The sequence below is a fragment of the Monomorium pharaonis genome, chromosome 4 (genome assembly GCF_013373865.1).
Source record: "Monomorium pharaonis isolate MP-MQ-018 chromosome 4, ASM1337386v2, whole genome shotgun sequence".
NCBI lineage: Eukaryota > Metazoa > Arthropoda > Insecta > Hymenoptera > Formicidae > Monomorium > Monomorium pharaonis.
In genome coordinates this window covers 16,449,483-16,472,361 of record NC_050470.1, presented here as the reverse complement: position 1 = coordinate 16,472,361, position 22,879 = coordinate 16,449,483, and the positions used below count along the sequence as shown (strand labels likewise).

The following is a 22,879-nucleotide window of genomic DNA, read 5'->3' as shown; positions in this document are numbered from 1 at the left end:
AAGTCTTTGGTACCAAGCCGCGGCTGTGAAAAGGGTAGCATATCGCTCTCATGACATTAACGGCGTAAACATATAGTACGTAGCCAATGTTCACGTTAGGGCCAAGGATAACCGGGTGTCGTACACCCATGTGTGCGGTGAACGTAACTTTTTGATAGTGTGCGGTCAGAAAGTTAAGAAACAATGCTGCCGGACGCCTCAGGTTTTTTTCTGACGAAAAAATTTTTACTGTCGATGCAAAAATCAATCGAAGGAATGATCGATAGCTTGCTCATGACCCTGAAGATGTTCCCATTGTTTCCAGAACAAAATTTTCGGCGAATGTTCACGTGCTAAGTGTTGTGTCCAGTGAGGGTGATGTCATGCCATCGCATTTCTTTAACAAAGGGGAAAATTTCATAAAAGAAGTTTATTTGCGTGTTCTGACAAATGTGAAGCCGTGGATGGAAACTGTGTCGTCTGGAAGAGCTATGTTTTCCAGCAGGACGGTGCGCTCGCCCATACAAGTCATTTGATTCAAAATCGGACAACGTCGACATGTTGTCGCTATTGAAGCGGCATTCGCCGATACGGACCGTGACACGTTAAAACGGGCCTGCGAACGCTTCAGACCGAGAATGCAGGCGATCATTCAAGCAGGGGGAGGATATATTGAGTAAATGTGTTCTTTATGACCTTATAAACAATTTAATAAAAGAAATTTGTAAACTTGTCCGTTTTTGCAATAAAAATTATGTTTGAAAAAAATCTTTAATTTGTCCAGATTTTGACGCTGCACGCTGTGTATATATATATTGCAATTGCGCTCACGAGCGACGGTCAACTTCGCCTCCGTCCCTGGTCGCTCAGGTGACGGGGCGACCGGATTTTTGTAGTCTCACTAAGAAAATGAAATTGGGCGCCAGGTATGTAAGCGTACCACTCTTTCGTACAAAACGGTAAATTACCCTCGAACCGATAAAACCAGAAAAAAACAGGCACTCGTAGGCGATCAAGGCGTCAGCGGCTCCGACAGCCAGCTTGCCCTAAAATGGCAAAGGGGAAGGTTCGGTACAGGCTGATGGAATCGGGAAGGCAAGAAAACCACCGAAAACACAGTATTAATTAAACAAACAGAAAGAACAAGCATATTTGACGGGAATGGCTCACTTGAACACAGTACAGATGGAGACGTTGCAAATGGACACAAACTAATGTACATGGTTCAAATGGACACGATTTATTTGGACACAGGAATTTTATACACCGTAAAGTTGTACACCGCAAAGTTGTACACCGTAAAGTTGTACCCCGTACATTTCTATACCCTTCTGTTTAGGGCACTCCTACCGACGCACAGTGGACCAGGAGACCAGAAAAAGTGCCAAAAGTCAAGATTTTGTCGAATTTTAATAAAACTTTATATATAGGGATTTTTAAGGTCGCTAATAACAAATATAATGTCAAAATTTAAAAATTCAAAATGGCGAGTACAATATGGCGACTAAAATTAATAAAAATTGGTCCGTTTTAATATAAAACTGAATATATGACGGTTTTGGAGGTTGCTAATAACAAATATGATTTCAAAACCTAAAAATTCAAAATGGCGGATCCAATAAGGCAGACACAACATCTTCATCAAAAAATGTAAGAACATGGCAATTTTAATGCAAATTTTTTATCAGAAGTTTTCGAGGACGCTGATTACAAATATGCTTTTTAATTTTTTAAATAAAAAAACAGATGAAAAGCAAATAGAGTTCAATAATGTGCTGCAATCTTCTCGCAGTAAATCTCAGAAACTATAGTTATGTAGGCTAATCGCGGGCAAATTTGATAAAATATTTGATTTAAATTTATAATATCCTATTTTCATAGACATTCGACCACTTATATTTATTTATATTACAATAAACTTTCTTTGCCACTTTGATTTCATCATTTTTAATTTAGAATTTGAATAGCAAATTTGTAATTAAAGATCTCAAAAACACTTGAGAAAAAATTTTTATCAAAAAACGACAAGTTTTTGCATTTTGATCTGCCATTTTGATATCGCCATTTTATTTAAATTGCTATTTATTTAAAAAATTGAATAGCATGTTCGTAATCAGCGTCTTTGAAAATCTCCGATAAAAAATTTGCATTAAAATTGCCATGTTTTTGCATTTCTCATCCGCCATATTAGATCCGCTATTTTGAATTTTTAGATTTTGACATTAATCTACAAAATATATTACATATTATTCAACAATTAAACTTAATTTTAACATTAATATTAATATAGTACACAATGTGCAGAAATCAATTCTTTACATCTTACATGCGCGTACAGTCTCGAATTATTATAAAATTCTTCAAATTATGTAAAAACGGGCAAAAGTGGGCGCCATATTTTTAAAATACATACTTAAAAGAATTCAATACTACTCGATTAATGTCAATAACTGGCGGAGTTTAGGGGAGCCATAATTTGAAAATATGCGCAACCTATCAAATTTCAATAATAAATGAGTATAAAGATATACCATTTTTTAAATTCTTGCACTATTTACTTTGAAATCTATTATAATGATTTGTTTATATATAATAATGGATGAAAAGTAATAAAAGACAAAGGACTTTTTGTTTACGGAAATACAGCAATGCTAATAAAATATTTGAAAAGTAAAATTTTCAATTGCATCCATAATTTTAAAAGTTTATATTGTTGTTAAATATAAAGCAACCGATCAAATCGAATGAAATTTTCAAAATAACTACTTTCGACTATCAAGATTAAGACAAGACATTTGTCTGATCTTATTTTTGGAATCGACTTTTGGCTACTTTTCTGGTCTTCTGGCCCACTGTACGACAGGATAGGTGCGGGAGGGAGCCGAAGGACTCCCCCCCTTGCACTTCCCTCGTGTATGTGTATGTGTATGTATGTGTGTGTGTGTGTGTGTGTGTGTGTGTGTGTGTGTGTGTGTGTGTGTGTGTGTGTGTGTGTGTGTGTGTGTGTGTGTTGTGGCCACGGTTACGGTGTAGAAATGTACGGTGTACAACTTTACGGTGTACAACTTTACGGTGTACAACTTTACGGTGAAGAAATGTACGGTGTACATTATTTTGTATCCATTTGCAACGTGTCCATTTGCACTGTGTCTAATTGTACTGTGTCCAAGTGAAAGCCACTCTATTTGACAACTCGAATAATTTCAAATTCTTAACGCTCGTTTGAGCGGCGATTACGATTCACGCACGCGACGAGCAGGTGATCGCTCGTAATCAGATCTCTCGAACACGGAAGTAATTATCAGTGCGTAACTTCGTGTACTCGGAAATTCTCCAGTTTATCCACGCCCTTCTATGCGCCGTTAGTTGGTGCCAAACTTCCGGTAAAATGATGGTCTCGCCAAGGGCGTTCGGGCGTACAGTATCTCGCGGTCCGCGCAGCACGCGGCGGACGTGTATTCTCCCGTTACAACAAGATATCTCGCGAAAAATGTACGTGGAAGCTAATACGCTCGCTAACGGGGCGATAAGAGACAGATACGTTTAGCTCGACAAAAACGCAATCGCACAAGGATTCGCGATACAAATAACGATAATGATTCGGTTGTGGATCGGGACGCGCGCGTAACGCAAGCACAAGAAAGATGAAAAGTATCGAATTCGCGCAGGCAGGCATGATTAGGCGTGGCGACGGAATTACCGAAAATTCGCGAAGCTCGCAACTCTACATTAAGCAACGAAAAGGTTACAATAATTTCGCGACCGTTTCGCGGTTCACCCGATTGTGAAATCGGCGGCTTCACAATAATTTTTGTGATGCTCATCTTACCAAGTAGTCTCCTCCTCAGCTTCTACGGGATGCGGGATGAACTGGCTCCTGCGTCCTCTTATAATTTCGGCAGCCCGGGATCACCAACGCATGCACGACTTCCACAACCAGAGTGTTGGATCCTTGATCCTGCGGGGGCCGTTCGGCGACACGCCGAGATTAGCTTATTGGCCACGATTTTCCGGCTCGATGTGCGCGCAAGCGTTGCCGCTACTTGTCCGCTGATCTTAGGCGCGGGAATCGAATTTGTGGGGTCCTGCGCGCGTGAATCTTCGCGCTTCCTCGTTGGCGGCAGCTCTTTGTCTCTTAACTGAACGCATCCTCTATCTCCAGGAAGTTGTCGTCGCCTCCATGGCCGGAAAATATACAGTCAATTCGCGGCCCTTGCCGAAATTCTTGAGGGATTTGTTCGGGAGCCGCCCTGTCAGGGCACCTGTCCTGCGCGCCTTTTCTTGATCCTATCGTAATTCGGCAACAGTAACATAATTTTTAACGCGATGAAAAACTGTAGGCAAGATAGAGGGTGGTACGACCTACGTGCCCCCGCTTGAAAGGGATCTCCGGGAATCCTTCATCAACAGCTCCATGGCTCCAAGAGATATCTTCCGTCCAGACGAGGCGTCAAAATGTTACAAAATAAGCTCCTATCGGTCGTCGATTTTCATCACATTCACGAGACAACGCTCGCAAAATTCTAATGATTTAAGAAGGGACAACACACGCATAGCACACACAGAAAATACGACGCGTCACGCTTCCGCGTCCGCTCCCGAGCGGGAGGACGCAGGACCCGCGTGATGTAAACGCGTAAGGGCCACTAAGGCCCTTGTGACAGTCGATAGCCCGCAGTTGTCATGTATACAGGGTGTCCCGCATCAGGTGTGCAATACTTCATGGAAAGATAGACGGGATCAAGGTAAACATAAAAGTTCACTATAGTTTTTGGATATCTCCAATAATAGCCGAGATACTAATTTTTCAAATTGTACGAATGAGAGCATGCCGAAAAAAGCGCACAGCCACTCGACCTATAGCACGGCCCACTGTGTCAAGCATTGGCTGCCAGCGACGGGGGGGGGGGGGGAAGTAGGAGAAGCGGTGCCACTGCCTGTGCTTCGCCGCCCTCGCGTCCCGCCACACTGCGTCTAGACTCGCATCAATGGTCGCTCTTGCATCCCACCGCATCGCGCCTATACTCGCGTCGTTACGCACATTTGCAATTACTTGTCAAAATTATTTAGCAAAGATAGGACAAATTAAAACCGTAATAAACTTCTATGACTAAGAAAGTCAAAAAAGAGAAAGCGATAGAAACTTAAGAAATATTTAAATGATCTAATTTCTATCGTAATTGTAAATATAGTAAATTAATGAAACTTTTCGATACATTTACTATATATTCTTTCTTTTTCTTAAATATCTTATTTACAGTATCATACAATTCTAACTTTGTTTCGTATTGAATTGTATCGCACTGTTAAATCCTTGATGAAAACATTGATAAAAATTCGTAAATTTATTCGTAAAATCCTTATTGTAAATTTACGATTGATTCTCAAATTGACATTTTTTTAATCCGTCTATTATAATATTTTCCACATTAAGTTCTCTCATCGTTATCTTTTTTCTCTTACACGATATATTCATAAATATTGCTTTATATTTAATCAAAATGATGCAACAGTGGAACAAACTTTTCTAACAGGAAATGCAAGAACGATAGAAAATGATATCATTTCTTTAAATTTGTTCTTTTTGATTTAGAGAAGTGATGGATTATGAAATGAAAATCAATTAGATTTTCGTGTTTCTCGTGATTCTCGTATTTAAATAAATCACTGAAAATCTATCGTAATTAATAATGCAATTAAAGATAGAAGAAGCTCTAAGTTTTCTATCGTCATGAAAGAAAACCTTTCGTTAGTATTAACAATACATGATATTGAACGTTAATTTCTATTTTATATAATTATCGTACAAGACGCATCTCACCTAATCTATTGTTAAAAGTGATAATATTTATTGTATTTGTGTACATAGTACTTGAGAGGGAGACAGAGAGGGAGAAGAAGAGGGAGAGGAAGAGAGAGAGAGAGAAAGAGAGAGAGAGAGAGAGAGAGAGAGAGAGAGAGAGAGAGAGAGAGAGAGAGAGAGAGAGAGAGAGAAAGACAGAGAAATGTGTCGTACTAAAAATACTTATCCATAATATGTTACACTCTTTGTAATAACGCAATCCTCTCTCTCTCCCTCTTCCTCTCAAGTACTACGTACACAAATACAATAAATGTTATCACTTTTAACAATAGATTAGGTGCGATGCGTCTTCTACGATAATTATGCTTAGAGATTAACGTTCAATATCATGCATTGTTAATACAACGAAGGGTTTTCTTTCATGACAATAGAAAAGCTAAAGTTTCTTCTATCTTTAATTGCATTATTAATTACGATAGATTTTCAGTGATTTATTTAAAATAGAAACACTAAAATCTAATTGATTTCTATTTCACAATTTATTACTTCTCTAAATCAAAAAGAACAAATTTAAAGAAATGATATCATTTTCTATCGTTCTTGCATTTCCTGTTAGAAAAGTTTGTTCCACTGTTGCATCATTTTGATTAAATATAAAGCAATATTTATGAATATATCGTGTAAGAGAAAAAAGATAACGATGAGTGAACTTAATGTGGAAAATATTATAATAGACGGATTAAAAAAATGTCAATTTGAGAATCAATCGTAAATTTACGATAAGGATTTTACGAATAAATTTACGAATTTTTATCAATGTTTTCATCAAGGATTTAACAGTGCGATACAATTCCATAAGAAACAAAGTTAGAATTGTATGATACTGTAAATAAGATATTTAAGAAAAAGGAAGAATATATCGTCAATGTATCGAAAACTTTCATTAATTTACTATATTCACAATTACGATAGAAATTAAATTATTTGAAGATTCCATAAGTATTCATCGCTTCCTCTTTTTCGACTTTCTCAGTCACAGATGTTTATTACGGTTTTAATTTGTCCCTATTTTTGCTAAATAATTTTGTCAAGTAATTTACAAATGTGCGTAACGATGAGATTCTAGGCGCGGTGCGGTGGGATGCGAGAGCGGCCATTGATGCGAGTCTAGACGCTGTGCGGGACGCGAGGGCGGCAAAGCACAGGCAGCGGCGTCGCTTCTTCTCTTTCTCCCCGCCGCCGGCAGCCAAGGCTTGACACAGTGGACCGCGCTACGGCTCGAGCGGCTCGGCTCTTTCTAAGGCGCACTCTCATTTGCACAATTTGGAAAATTAATATCTTGATTATTTGCAGACTTAACCAAGAAAATATTAGACTTTTATGTTCATCTCGATCCCTTCTATCTTTTTACGAACATCGAGATGAACATAAAAGTCCAATAGTCTTTGGTTAGGTCTCGGGTTAGGTCCACCAATAATCAAGGTATTAATTTTTCAAATTATGCGAATGAGAGCGCATCGAAGGAAGAGTTCAATCCGCTTGAGACATAACACGGAAAAAAATCTATTAGGACTGTTTGATAAGCTTTTATTATGTACTTTTCACAATTACGATAGAAATTAATTAGATTATTTGAGAATTCCATACGTCAATATCTTGATTATTTGCAGACCTAACCCAAGACAATGTTGGACTTTTATGTTCATCTCGATCTTTTTTACTTTTTTACAAGAATTGACCCATGTGCGTTAGGACACCCTGTATATATATAATAAACTTAAATATAGTTTGAAGCATTGAAATTAACTAATAAAGCTCGATTTGTATTAAATAAGTTATATAAAATTTTGAACATTTAACGTTATTTTTCTCAAAAACTAATATATTTATGGCAAACATTAAAAGGACACAAAATGTGCATTTTAATGAGATCTATAACTTTTTATTTTAATTAAAAACATTTGTGAAGTCTAAATATAAAAAAATTGTACACGTTGTTTTACAACACTGTATCAAACTTATGAGCAAAATTATAATGCAAATATAAAATTATACAAATTCGGATTAACTCCCAGACAGCACACAAATTTCATAAATATTTTTATTATCTTAGATTGAACGAATCATAAATATTTATCGTAAATATTATTAAAATATTTATGAATATTTACGATATTTATGTAAATATTTGCGAGTGCTATGTCAGCGCAGTTTAATTATATGCTTAGTTATTGCTACACGAATACTACGCTACCCAAGTATAGAACAAATAATCATATGAAAGAAGATAATGTTAAAATGACGTCATTTTGATGTCATCTCCTTTTGTTCTACTTGGGTAATACTACGCTAGTGCTGCGCCTATATTACGTCAGTATTCAATGTAAGTACTACAAGAGTACTGGATGAGTACTAGACGAGTATTAGGATGAGTATTAGAGAGAGTACTTAATGAATGAGTATTGGATGAGTACTGACGAAGTACAGGCTACATTAGTACTTCGAAGATTATGGTCGAATTTAGTAGTACTTTGAGTATTTATGTCTCCAGTACACACACACACACACACACACACACACACACACACACACACACACACACACACACACACACACACACACACACACACACACACACACACTTTCACCAATACTTTTTTCAGTATTAAAACCAGTACTATTTTTATATAAGGGTATTTTTGATATGCATCAGTGGCATTTAATTAAAAACATAATTATTGTTTTAAAACCAATAGAAGGAATAACAGATATTGCTAGTGCCGATAATGAAAGTATCGCATATGTAATACCGGCAATAGCTACTCTTCAGTCTTATTTGTCGAAACGCACTCAATCTCAAGAAAATGATATAACGATTCTACAAAATGATTTAAAAAAATCAATTAAAAACAGATTTTTAAATTCTTCTAGAATCAATATTCAAGAAAGATCTATCATTATAAATCATCTGCAGATGCGTCATTTTCCTATTCATTTTCTTTATTTACGACTGATATTAACTCTTTGTCCTCAGAAGAAGAAAGTCGTCGCTTTGCTTTTAAACGCTTCTTTTCTCGTTTTTTATTTTTTTCAGATGACATATCAGAATTATCGACATTGGATGTGTCTTAAGCTAATATTAATGTTTCCATACTCTTCTTATACGTGTCTAAATGATTTAATGCAACGCATGTAGTATATAAAATATTTTATTTATATTTCCCCAGACAAATATTTTGGAAATTAAGCGAAATACAAAAAAGCAATTTTCGAGATTATTTAAAGGTCATTAACGTTTTTAAATGAAACTATCTTACATTTTTTATATAAATTAATTTCTTGCAATATTCACTATATAAAAATAAGAAGGCTAAAAAGTTAATAGTTTACGAGATATTTTATACCTTAATATAATTGTACATAAATTAACATGAAATATCGCTTAATTTCAAAAATATTTGGGGAAATGACATTAACTTCTTGGGAAAATTAAAATAAAATATCTTGTATAATAATGAATAAAACACATAATTTTTAACTTATTTACTCATCTGCTACTTAACTCACCTGCGGTTCCAAAAATTCTTTTTATTGGTAGTTCTTCCCACTCACATTGCTCTTTAGACATTTCTTTTATTATAATAGCTTTATTGATGCGAAGTTGTGTTTTAAAGTGAGTTGGCCAAATACATGTTTTCTTTGTAATATTAACCCATACTTCAGGTACTATTTGTAGCTAGTCAGAAAATTGCACAATCATAAATCATTTATTGACATCCATGCTTATATAAACAATTTGAATTTGTTTCTTGAATCTTTGGATATAGCCTACGTTCGTTTTCTATTAACAGTACTAAAAATCTACGTTAACATACGTAATATAAACTATAGATTTCCATAGTACCCGTAAAAAACTAACGCACATATTGTAATATTGGGAGAAATATGCCTTAATAGAACGCAGGTTTAAAAAATGTCCGTAGGATATCTTTTGAACTTGCATTCTGTTAGGAAGAATTTACACCTTAGCAGAAAAGCAGACAGCAGAAAAGCAATCAGAACTTCCGTTAGTCGACAGTTTCTGAAGCAGAAAACTAGTGCACTGTTTGCTACCAGCACAAACTCTGATTGGCTTCTGCTTTCCTGTTTTTTTGTCAAGTTGTGAATTCTCCCTTAGGGTATAGTCACGTCAACGCACGAAACTATTTTAAATGAATTAGAGGAAATATTACATCAAACATATTAGGATTATTCCCGCAAGGAATTTTCCAAACTTTATATTTTAATTTTGTAACCGGATAGAAATAAATATTATCATTTATTGTCATTATTTTAATATTAAGCTCATCAGATTTGCAAGGTAATTCATATAAACTTTTTACATATTTAAGTTTTTTTGCTATTAAATAAATATCACACTATTGTTATTTGTTACTATATTTAAAATTACAATACATAAACCACTTTTTAAAAGAAAACAATTATCGCTCTTTTTTACAATTTATATTAAATTCTTTGATAACTGTAAATTCGTACATAAATATAATTTGTACTGATATAATACTGATATTACTGTCTAATACTGTAGAAAAAACATTTTCAATTTCATTATATCTTCTGATTAATTGTTGAAGATGCTTTTCATTTTTTCTTATTAATTTTTTTATTAATGTCATAAAATTTTTAAAACGAAATGCGCTAAAATTATCTAGTAGACCAAAAATTCTAACAGAACATAAATGCAAAAGATTATGTGAGACATCCGTTTATCATATAATATTTCAAAAGAAATCACAATATTATTAAGCAAAGCTTCAAAACATAATTAATAAATCTATTATCTTGACACAGTCTTGGACTCGCAAGTATTGTTACAGCTACGTGAAGAGTAATAAAATTATTGTATATATATTTTTTTTTAATATTTAGCTAACGTTGACCAATGTATTGCCAATGTACTGTGCTACTAGGGATTAAGTTTCAGCATAAAAAACATCACTTTCAGATCGAGTAACCCAAAAGTAAATTCGAAGAATATACGATTTTTTTTAATTTAAAATAATTTATTGATTTAGATATAACAAATACATCCTAACAATATACGAATAATGATATATACTCAGCAACAAAATTAACGCAACAAAAATTTATACCAAAATTTCACTTAACTTCAAATAATCGTAACTTCGCAAAAACTTATCGTATTGGAAAGTTTTTTTTTCATTTTAAAGCTTGATGTCTCTACTTTAAAGAACATTTGTCGGATTTTGATCCTCTCCTTTTCCCTTTTCGGCATTTCTTTAAAAGTAAGAACGTATTTTGTGATCAAAAATTTTCATACTGTAACGAGCCGTTCCTCCACTACCGCTTGAACGGAGGTAAGGCCGTTACCCCTACCTCGCTCGCTCCCTCCGCTCTTCTCTACTTCCCTCACCACCGAGTGGAGGGTATATAAGCCCTCCACTCGCGACAGAAGTCAGAGCTTCCCCGGCCTGCGAAGTGAGCAGACCGTTCCTCCTGGTGTACTGAGCCAGGCATCCTCGAGCGCATATTGAGCGCCGTCTCCTAACCTAGCGATCCTACCCGGGCACGCAGTGAGTGCCTTCCCGGCCACGTGTTGAGGGGCCGCACACCGCCACGCTCCGCACCCGAGCTCTCGGCCGCGCACTGAGCGGTCGCGCGTCGCTCCGTCCCGGGGACTCCGTGCTGAGGAGAAACCGGTGCCGCGATTGCCACCACGCGGGGTGACAACAGCAGCGCGATCGAACAGCTGATGCGCCGATCAGCTGAGACCGGGTAACGAACCGCGCCGCCAACCGCACCGCTTACTCACCGCTGCGCCGCCAGCCAGGCTGGCCACCGCACACCGCCGCGCCGCTAGCGCCGGGCCTTAAGGCCACATCACCGCACCGCACGTCGCGCCGCCGCGACCAACCACAGCGCCGCGATTCGCCGCCATCGCCGACTATACGCCGACCGATCGGCACGCACACCGCACGGCCAATCAGGGCACCGCGCCACACCAGCGTCCGCCGCGACACTGTCGCCAGTACCACACACACACGAATCGCCTCGCACGACGAGAGTACTTCCTTGTAAATAGTAGCATAAGATATTGTATATAGTAGAATAAGGAATTATTAAATAAATATAACGTTATACCGAACACACCGTTTTCTCACTCATTCGAGCCCGCCGCCCGGACCCTGAATCCCGCGGCTATCCGTAGCCAATAGGCATACAAGATTCACGGTTACAAATGGCGCCCGAACAGGGACTCGAATAAGTGAGGATACGAACCGCCGCAATGAGACCCGCCGCAATCAAAGTTAACATTGAGAAGTACGACGAAACCGCAGCCGAAGACACCAGCGAGGACGATCGCGAAACCGTCCTGGAGGAAACTCCCCGCGCACGGCGACGAAAGAAAATGTCGGACGCAACGGACCTCCTCGACACCGTCCGCAAGTGGGGCATACAATTTGACGGCAAGGATGGGGTCGCCTTCCTGGAACGCCTAGAGGACTTCCGCATAAGCTACGAGCTAACGCACGCGCAACTACAGCGGTGTCTGCCATTATTGTTTAAAGATCAGGCATTGCTGTGGTACCGCAACAACCGGGACGACTGGCATGTATGGGACGACTTTGAACGAAGCTTCCGGCAGTACTTCGCACCCGCCAAGACAAGATTCGAACTCGAGGCCGAGATCGCCCGCCGTACGCAGGGCACAAACGAGACGGCACGGGAATTCGTGACCGCGCTGCAGACACTCATGCGCAGGTACGGGCGCATGCCACCGGAAGACAGACTCGAGCGGATATACCACAACCTACGGCCGGAATATCACCTCTACATCCGGAGGACCGATTTTATCGACCTCTCGGGGATGCTACGACTCGCCGACGACTACGAGCGCGCCCGCCAGTACGAGCGAAGCTACCAGGCACCGGAAAAATCCAAGGACAAGGCGAAGGCCTCCGTCGCCGCCATCGCTCCCGCCTATGACCCTCGTGAGTGCTGCTGGGGCTGCGGCCAGCGCGGGCATACCCGCCGATATTGCAAACGACCGCCGAAGCTGTTTTGCTCTCAGTGCGGCAAAGAAGGGGTGCTGACGCGCAACTGCCACGGCACACCGGGAAACGACAAGCAGGCCGAGGGAACAGAGGGGGGCCCCCGGTCTACCAGCACGGACGCCAGCACCTGAAGAGCCAACTACCGAGCATCAACCCCCGCAACACACCGACCGACCCACGACCGCAGGGGAGCATCGAGATCGCCGGCCGCCAGTACACCGCCTTACTAGACTGCGGGGCCGTCCTATCCTACCTGGCACCGGACACCGCCGAGCAGGTGCGATCACACGCTCGAGTACGATCGATCTCCGCCGCCGTACACTTGGCCGATGGCCGAACCGCCACAATCAAAGAAGAGCTGCACGCCCAGGTCCGAATAGGCCACTACCGTGGATGGCACACGTTCCATGTGCTGCCAGGCTTGACCTCCGCCGTCATAGCCGGGATAAATCTGCTCCGCAAGGCCGGTTTCCGATGGGACCTACCAGAGATCGCAGTACTGACACCGGACGACGAGCCAACCGCCGGACTCGCCCCGTGCACGCCCGCACAGCAGCAAGAGCTCGAAGCCCTCCTAGGGGAGTACCTACCGAAATTCGAGCGACTGCGCGGCACCACGCCGTTTACCCAGCACCGCATACGGCTACGCGAGGGGCAGGAGCCGATCCGGCAAAGATACCGGACCTTCAATCCCGCTATGCAGAGCATTGTGGACAAGGAGATCGACGCGATGCTCAAGGAGGGGCACATCGAACCAACCAGCAGCCCGTGGAACTCCGGAGTCGTCCTAGCTAAGAAAAAGGATGGGAGATACCGCTTTTGCATAGACTTCCGGAAGGTCAACGAAGTAACCGAGAGAGACGCCTATCCGCTTCCGCCGGTTCAACACATACTCGACCAGCTCCGAGAGGCCCGGTTCCTGTCCACCATTGACCTGAAGAACGGGTACTGGCAGGTCTCACTCCAACCTACGAGCCGACCAATGACCGCTTTCGCCATCCCGGGCAGGGGACAGTTTCAATTCACCGTCATGCCGTTCGGATTGCATGCTGCTCCAGCCACCTTCCAGCGACTACTTGACCGCGTCATCGGGCCAGACATGGAGCCACGCGCCTTCGCTTACCTGGACGACATAGTAGTCCTAGGAAAGACGTTCGAAGAGCACTTGCGAAATCTACGAGAAGTACTGCAACGGCTACTAAGGGCCAACCTGAAGATCAACCCCGACAAGTGCCACTTCGCACGCACTAGCCTCAGATACCTAGGCCACGTCGTCGACCGAGAGGGGCTGAGAACCGACCCGGAAAAAGTAAAGGCGATAATGGACATCCCGCCGCCCACCTCCCTGCCGGCCCTCCGAAGATTTCTGGGGATGACATCGTGGTACCGCCGCTTCATTCCGCAAATTGCCACGACCGCGGCACCGCTGAACGACCTGCTCAGGAAAGGCAAACGGTGGGAATGGTCGACCCCACAGCAACAGGCGTTCGAGAAAATCAGGAACTGCCTGGCCACCGCCCCAGTGCTACAATGCCCGGACTTCTCGGTACCGTTCGTCCTGCAAACCGACGCCAGCGACGCAGGCCTGGGGACAGTCCTCACGCAAAACATCCAAGGAGAGGAACGAGTTATAGCCTACGCCAGCCGAGCCCTGCGAGCTGCCGAAAAACACTACTCGGCTACCGAGAAGGAATGCCTCGCCGTCGTGTGGGGAATCGAGAAGATGCGGCCGTACCTGGAGGGCTACAAATTCACAGTGATCACCGACCATTTCTCGCTCAGATGGCTACGGTCCTTGGACAACCCGACCGGCCGCCTGGCTCGCTGGGCCGTAGCACTGCAGCAGCACGACTTCACCGTCGAGTACCGGAAAGGGGCCCTCAACCATGTGCCGGACGCGCTGTCACGCCAGCCCCTTGAGGAGGGGGAGGAAGAAGAGGAAGATACCGCCGGACAAGACCTGGCAGCCATCTTGCCCTGCAAATGGCACCAGCGGATACTACAGGCCGTACAAGAGGACCCGCGCAAATACCCGGACTACCAAGTGCAAGGCGACCGCTTATACCGGCACTTTCATGAACGCCACTCAACCGACGAGGACACCGAAACATCCGCCTGGAAGCTCTGTCTGCCGCTACCGCTGAGGGAAGAGGCACTGAAGGAATGCCACGACGCCGCTACCGCAGGACATCTAGGAATAACAAAGACCCTCGCTCGACTGGCGCAGAGATATTACTGGCCAGGGATGTTCCGGCAAGCCGCCAATTACGTGCGACGATGCACAAACTGCCGGGAACACAAGCCCGTACAACGACAAACAGCCGGGCTTCTACACCACGCCACCGTCGACGCCCCAAACGTGACCGTCGCCATCGACTTGATAGGGCCACTACCGAGGTCATCCGAGGGCCACACGTGGATACTGGTCTGCCAAGACGTGTTCACCAAGTGGATCACCACCAGGCCTTTACGACAAGCTACCGCTTCCGCCGTCACACGAGCTGTCGAACGAGACATCGTCCTCCAACATGGATGCCCAAGAAGGATCATTACAGATAATGGACGGCAATTCGAAAGCCGCGAGTTCCGCGACATGGTCGCCCAGGCCGGAATCGAACACCGGAAAACGCCGCCATACTCGCCCCAATGCAACCCCGTCGAGCGGGCTAACAGGACATTGAAGACGATGATCGCGCAGTTCATTGGCCAGGATCACCGCCAATGGGACCGGCACCTGCCACAGCTAACGTTCGCCGCCAATACAGCCATCCACGAGAGCACGGGGTACACACCGGCAATGTTGACGTATGGACGGGAACTTACTGCGCCCGGCACGCTACGGGCGAAACACGAACAAACCTTGGGTGACGCACCGACCGACCGACCAACCGCGCGAGTTCGAAAAATTCGGCAAATGCGCGAACAATTTGAAATCGCCACCCGCCGACAAGAAGAAGCCACGGCCAAGCAAGCACGATATTATAATCTGCGGAGGCGCAACTGGAGGCCGGACATCGGACAGCACGTCTACCGCCGAGAACACCCGCTGTCGAACGCCCAGGAACATTTTGCGGGCAAATTAGCGCCTCGCTACTCGGGACCGTATACCGTCGACAAACACATCTCTCCGGTCATCGTCCGCCTGCGGGATCAGCATGACAAGATCATCGGCACCGCACATGTTAAGGACCTGAAAGACGCCGAAACACCGCGTGACCGGGAGGATATATAAGACGACGAGTCGCGGAGCAGAGGAAAACAGTCAGCATGGGGAAATGCAGGAGCACCCTCCGAGAGCGCCTCGCACGCGCCGTCGCAAGACCACCACGCATCCCAGTGAGTAAGCGGCCGTTCGAGGCAACGGCCCGCCCGTCGCAGCCGAAACAGCCGAACGGCCAGACGACCGACCAGCCATCCGCCACCGGCCAGGGAACACCCGCTCCGACGCCGCGAACAGCCCGACGGCCGCCAACCATCCGCCAACGGACCGTCCGCTCACGGCAGGAGCGGCTGTACGACCCGGCTCCGGACAACGTGGCCGCCGCTCGCCAAGCCACGCTACTGGCGACCTTCGGCTCCACGCTCTCAGACCTCGACGACGACGACGACGACAACGGAGGCAACAAGGTGACCGCGGAACACGTGACGCCCGCACCGGCACCCATGCCGGACATCGCGTCCCTGACCATCACGGAGCCCAGCGCGGTCCCGCCGGAGGACACCCCGTCAGCACCACCGCCACCATCGGTGCTGCCGACGCCGCCGCCAACGCCACGGCCCACACCACCGCCTACACCGCTGCCAGTGACGCCCATGCCGCCGCCGACGCAGCCAGCGCTCCTGCTGATGACGCCGGCACCGCCATCAACACCACCCGCTCCGCTACCGGCTCCGGGGTATTTTACCGGACCCCCGCCGCCGGAGAGTACCCCAGCAGCACCACCGCCGCCCGGACCGCCGGCCCCGCCAGCCGTCGCCATACCCGATGGGTCCTTCCCTGAGGACGCCCTCCGCACCGTGCCGTGGGACCGCATCCGCCCAGGACAAAGGTACCGTCACCACGTGCGCGGGCAAAAGATTGTCATCCGGCGCCGCCGCGACGGTTCATGGCTGTTAAAATAAAGACTTTGTATTGTATATAAGGACAGGGTCTGCCGAGGGGGAGGTGTAACGAGCCGTTCCTCCACTACCGCTTGAACGGAGGTAAGGCCGTTACCCCTACCTCGCTCGCTCCCTCCGCTCTTCTCTACTTCCCTCACCACCGAGTGGAGGGTATATAAGCCCTCCACTCGCGACAGAAGTCAGAGCTTCCCCGGCCTGCGAAGTGAGCAGACCGTTCCTCCTGGTGTACTGAGCCAGGCATCCTCGAGCGCATATTGAGCGCCGTCTCCTAACCTAGCGATCCTACCCGGGCACGCAGTGAGTGCCTTCCCGGCCACGTGTTGAGGGGCCGCACACCGCCACGCTCCGCACCCGAGCTCTCGGCCGCGCACTGAGCGGTCGCGCGTCGCTCCGTCCCGGGGACTCCGTGCTGAGGAGAAACCGGTGCCGCGATTGCCACCACGCGGGGTGACAACAGCAGCGCGATCGAACAGCTGATGCGCCGATCAGCTGAGACCGGGTAACGAACCGCGCCGCCAACCGCACCGCTTACTCACCGCTGCGCCGCCAGCCAGGCTGGCCACCGCACACCGCCGCGCCGCTAGCGCCGGGCCTTAAGGCCACATCACCGCACCGCACGTCGCGCCGCCGCGACCAACCACAGCGCCGCGATTCGCCGCCATCGCCGACTATACGCCGACCGATCGGCACGCACACCGCACGGCCAATCAGGGCACCGCGCCACACCAGCGTCCGCCGCGACACTGTCGCCAGTACCACACACACACGAATCGCCTCGCACGACGAGAGTACTTCCTTGTAAATAGTAGCATAAGATATTGTATATAGTAGAATAAGGAATTATTAAATAAATATAACGTTATACCGAACACACCGTTTTCTCACTCATTCGAGCCCGCCGCCCGGACCCTGAATCCCGCGGCTATCCGTAGCCAATAGGCATACAAGATTCACGGTTACAATACTTTGACGAGCTTCACGGGGTGCAATAAATTTTTCTTACAAACTTTATAAGAATTGTCGTAAAATATGAACTTTTTTCTACAAATTGAAATAAAATTGAAACCTGTACGATTTTTGGGAGGCGGAGTTGTGACATATCAAAGTTACCTGTGCATTTTAGTCTGCTTATGCATTTAGCTGCTGGCCTGTTAACATCAGCGTATTGTGTGTGTGTGTGTGTGTGTGTGTGTGTGTGTGTGTGTGTGTGTGTGCGTGCGTGCGTGCGTGCGTGCGTGCGTGCGTGCGTGTGTGCGCGCGCGCGTGCGTGTGTGAATTGAACGATAGAAAATATTGCACTGAGATAGTAACTGGAGATGGCATTACAACGTATATAGCATGAAATTTCATAAAATACAATTAGATTCTGCATCTTCAAAAAATCATTCAGAAACGAAAAGATAAAACACATGTATTTCTTTCGGAATATTTTTTATTTTATTACAGAATATTTCTTTTGGCCAATATTTTTTAATTTTGTTTATCCAACACGCCATACACACACACGCGCGCGCGATCCGCAATCTTTTCATAGTGCACATCGAAAAATGCTAATGCTTATGACTGCCATAAACAGACTAAAATTTTTTTGAATTTGTACAGAAAAATTTTAATTTTACGATAATTCGTATAAAGTTTACGAGAAATATTTATTGCGCCCCGTGGAGCGCGTCAAAGTATAAAAATTTTTGAACACAATACACGTTTTTTGAAAAGATGCCGAAAAAGGAAAAGGAGAGGATCAAAATCTGACAAATGCTCTTTAAAGTAGAGATTTCAAGCTTTAAAATAAAAAAAGAATTTTCCAATATAAGTTTTCGCCAAGTTACGATTATTTGAAGTTGAGTGAAATTTTGGTACAAATTTTTGTTGTGTTCGTTTTGTTGCTCAGTATATTATACAAGATATTATAAAAAAGTTCTAAGTGCAGTATATACGGTACATTTATTCACATTATGTATATAAAATATGCAAATGGTATCTTGTGCAATTAGGAATATAAAAATAAATTAAAGAAGCTATATATTTATAGCAAAGGTTGTATTTTATTATGTATTAAAAATACTTTTTAAAATAATTAAAAACAATATTGAACATCTTAGAATTTTCATCCTTATTAATATTATTATAATATTATTTCAAACTATCTCAACATTCGATATCATGAATTCTGAAAAGCGTTGGTCTTGCAAATAACGATGGGCATTTTATCTTTCCTGCAGTTATTTGATCGTATTTGGATCGTTTTTATTACATCTCTATATCTTTATCTTTAAATGCGTGTTTCTAGATACGAACAAAGTTATTCATCAGCGTGGGGCGTAGAACCTCTTCTTAGCCCCGCCTCTCAGTATGGCAATCCGGTGGAGGTAGCAACGCAAACGACTGCGAGGGTAAATCAAGGCACGCCGACCAATAGTAGTCTAATCAGTCATCCCCATTCCCACCCCCTGCCGCATCACAGTGGCGGTCGATTGCAACTCGGGAGTGAACATACAATCTGTGTAAACACTTCGAGTCCAGCTGCCGGTGGCATCACTTCCGAAGATAATGGCAGACCGAATTTATGCAGAATATGCGGCAAATCATATGCTAGACCTAGTACTCTCAAAACTCACCTGCGCACCCATTCAGGAGAGAAGCCGTTTAGGTTGGTACTTCTGAAATGTATTGTTTAAAAGAAAAATGCAGAATTTATTTATTGGGTTCAGAAGAAAAGAAAAAGAGAAAATAATATTGGTTACACATTAAAAAACATTTTGTATTTGTTTTAAAATTTTCCTGTGTGAAAGGTTGTATGTTAAATTTCTAACATAGATGTGTGTTATGTTAATTTAACATATTGTCGTTATGTTACTTAGAACGGAACGGACAGAACTGTCCGTCACCGATTTTAATGAGCTTTGGATATGTTGTAGAACATAAAAAAATATTAGACCCATATTTTTTTAGCCATGTATCTTGACGTTTAGGGGTTGAAACCACCCCTTGAAAATAACGAATTTTTTTGTTTTTGGCGAATATCTTTAAAAATATGAGGTTTATGAAAAAATGTTCTATACAAAAGTTTTATGGCATTTTATACTCTTTATAATAGTATATTTATATTTTTCAAAAATTTTAAACTTTTTAATTTATCCCACCCTCACCCCTTTTTTCAACATTTTGAAAATTTTGTAAAGACAAAAATTAAAGAGCATTAAAAGCCGAATCCATCCATATATAATAATATATGTATGGATTCCATCATTCTCAATTATTGGCAAAACGAGATGATAATCTCGTGCTATAGGCGCCGCGCTAGAAGTAGCGTTATTTTTTTAGTCGCGTCATATTCAATAACTGTCTCTCTTGCGTATATTTTTGTATTAAAACATAAAAACAAATTAATCTTAATTACATAATACCCAACCAATATTACACGATATAAAGCATAAATGCATATATATAACAAAAGTAGTACATATATACGTATGTTCGTACATACATTTTCATTGTTACAAATGCGAATATAGTTTAATATGAAGTAAAATATTTTTTTAATATTTAAAACTGCAATCACAATATAACAAAATATATAATATCAAGAGAAAAATATAAAATATAGACTGCAATAACTATTTGCATAACTATATTATTTACACTATACACTGGAACCGCGCGTTAGCGGACTGTTCGGGGCTTTGGTCCCCCGCTAACGCGGGGTTATCTCCTATTGCTTGGTTTCACTCCCACTCTGTGAAATACGCGACTGCATTGCTTATTGCTATCCCCCACACACGCTACTCATGTGGGCCGAGTGCATATGGAGGGGATAGTTTCCGCTAACGCGGAGTACGCTAACGCGGGGTTCCAGTGTATGTACATAGCACGTTCTGATAATAAAGATAATATAATTATATAATTTAATGAGTTTGAAATATTAATTAACAAATATTATGAAGTAAAAATGAAAGAAAGAATAAAGGAAAAGGCAAAAGAGGTTGAAATAATTGTTACAAATATAATTTTATACAAATTAAAATTTTTATTAGGCAGAAATCAAAGAATACCAATATTTCTTGCAGTGGTAAGGAAAACTGCTAAAATCTTACCAGTGTTAATAATGTAAAAACATCTTTTTTAAAGAAATCAATATAGAATTTGTTTATAAATGTCTTACATTTATGGCACATATTCATTACAAAGATGATGTTCATGGAAAAAATATGTTATACAAAGCGATTTTCTATACCAAGAACAAGTTACAACGGCTATTTCGTCACAAAGATCTCATTTTACTTTAGAATTTTTTTTAAAACAAAAGTCTACTGGTGTTTCAAATTCTATCGGTATAGCCCGCAGGTATTCATCGTATGCATTCTCTACGTATCCACTTTTAGTCCACGCATATTTAAATATATTTTGAAACCTGAGTGACGAGAATTGATGGTATGTTAATGACTGTAATTTCAAGATATTATTCCTATTATGAAGATCTAAAGCCAGATCTAACAACATAATAGTATCAGAAAAGTATTTAATAAAATTCTTCCACAATCGGAATCGTATACGTCAAATAGCTGTATTTTTCCCGTTTTACCGGCTGGAATAGTTAGGAAAACAATATCTGTTGTAGAATCTGGTTTAGTTTCTGAAATTATTTTAGGACAATGTCCACTCCACGAATTTAACAACAATACTGATTGTAGCCCGACATTCGAAAAAAATACTTTTTTTAGCCAAGTTTTTACATGATTTGATGTTAATTTGCCTGATTTTGAAGCCTTAACAAAGATATTAGGCGCGTTGAATAATGTTTCTTGTACTCTCGGACCAAATGTTCCTGTAATTTTTTTTAATACTATGAAAAGAGGTGATAATAATCTATCATCAGCCGAAATAGTCGGTGAATTGTATAGCTATGCGTAGTTATTGATATAGATTGTACTACAGATTTTACGTTTTTAATATCTTTTGGAGCTAAAGTACGACCAGAATGAAATTCTAGCTGAAATCCACTTTGATCCGAATTATAAATATTTTCCACAGCAAATCGATTAATATAATATTTTACATTTGTAATAAATGTATTACATTTATTTTCTGTTAAATCAGGTAATACAGACTTTTTTGTAAAAAATTTTGTTATTTTTCTAGACGCAATATTATGTTTTTTTAAATCTTTGTACCCATTTCTCTCAAGATTTGAATTTTGCCACATTTTCTTCATTTTATGTTCGAGAAGCCCATCGAGCGATGTTAATGTCAGGAATGATGATTTTTCTTTCAAGTGCTTCATTAAAATGATCTAATGTGTATTTATAATTTTTTTTAATTTTTCTGGCCTACTACGATCTTGGATGAAATAGTTTTCCCCTCGTCGTAATAGTCGTATTAAATGTAACTTTTCTAAATTTTTGCTTAGACTTCTTGAAGCAAACTTAATTTTGTCTTACCACTTTTCCAGTATTCCACAGCTTGCCTCTTATAGTCAGTTGATATTGTTTTTTCAACTGAATCACAAATAATTTTTTCTGGAAAATAGATTTTTTTCTTCATCCGCTTGTAATAAATCAACTTTTTCCGCTTTTGGAATCTCATACTCATCATAAAAATCTAAAGTTTCTTCCTCTTCTAATTGAAATTGTTCTTCATTTTTTATTTCTAATAGCATACGTACATATAGTGCAATTTTTACATTCACTCGTACTTTCCTGCGAAGTTATCGGAGTATTCAGATAATCCAAAACATTGAAAGTTATAGCGAATAAAAATATCACATTATGTATATGGAGCAGCATTCTGAAATATTAAAATTAAATATATATCTCAATCTTTTATTATATATAAAAAATAACTCTTCACAATTAATAGAATTGTCTTTTTATGATAGTTATGTCGTCTCTTGATAAAAAAA

The 22,879-nt window shown here is 42.0% G+C and overlaps 1 protein-coding gene across 4 annotated transcripts in view; it reads left to right on the top strand.

The window, feature by feature from the left end:
* Positions 1-22,879, top strand: part of LOC105832134 (protein glass) — a 199,620-nt gene that overhangs the window by 118,850 nt on the left and 57,891 nt on the right. For all 4 annotated transcript variants that reach the window (XM_036285324.1, XM_036285322.1, XM_036285321.1 and 1 more), the window contains exon 6: positions 19,271-19,630. In XM_036285324.1, coding sequence (XP_036141217.1) covers positions 19,271-19,630 — 360 coding nt within the window. The remainder of the gene's footprint in view (positions 1-19,270; positions 19,631-22,879) is intronic.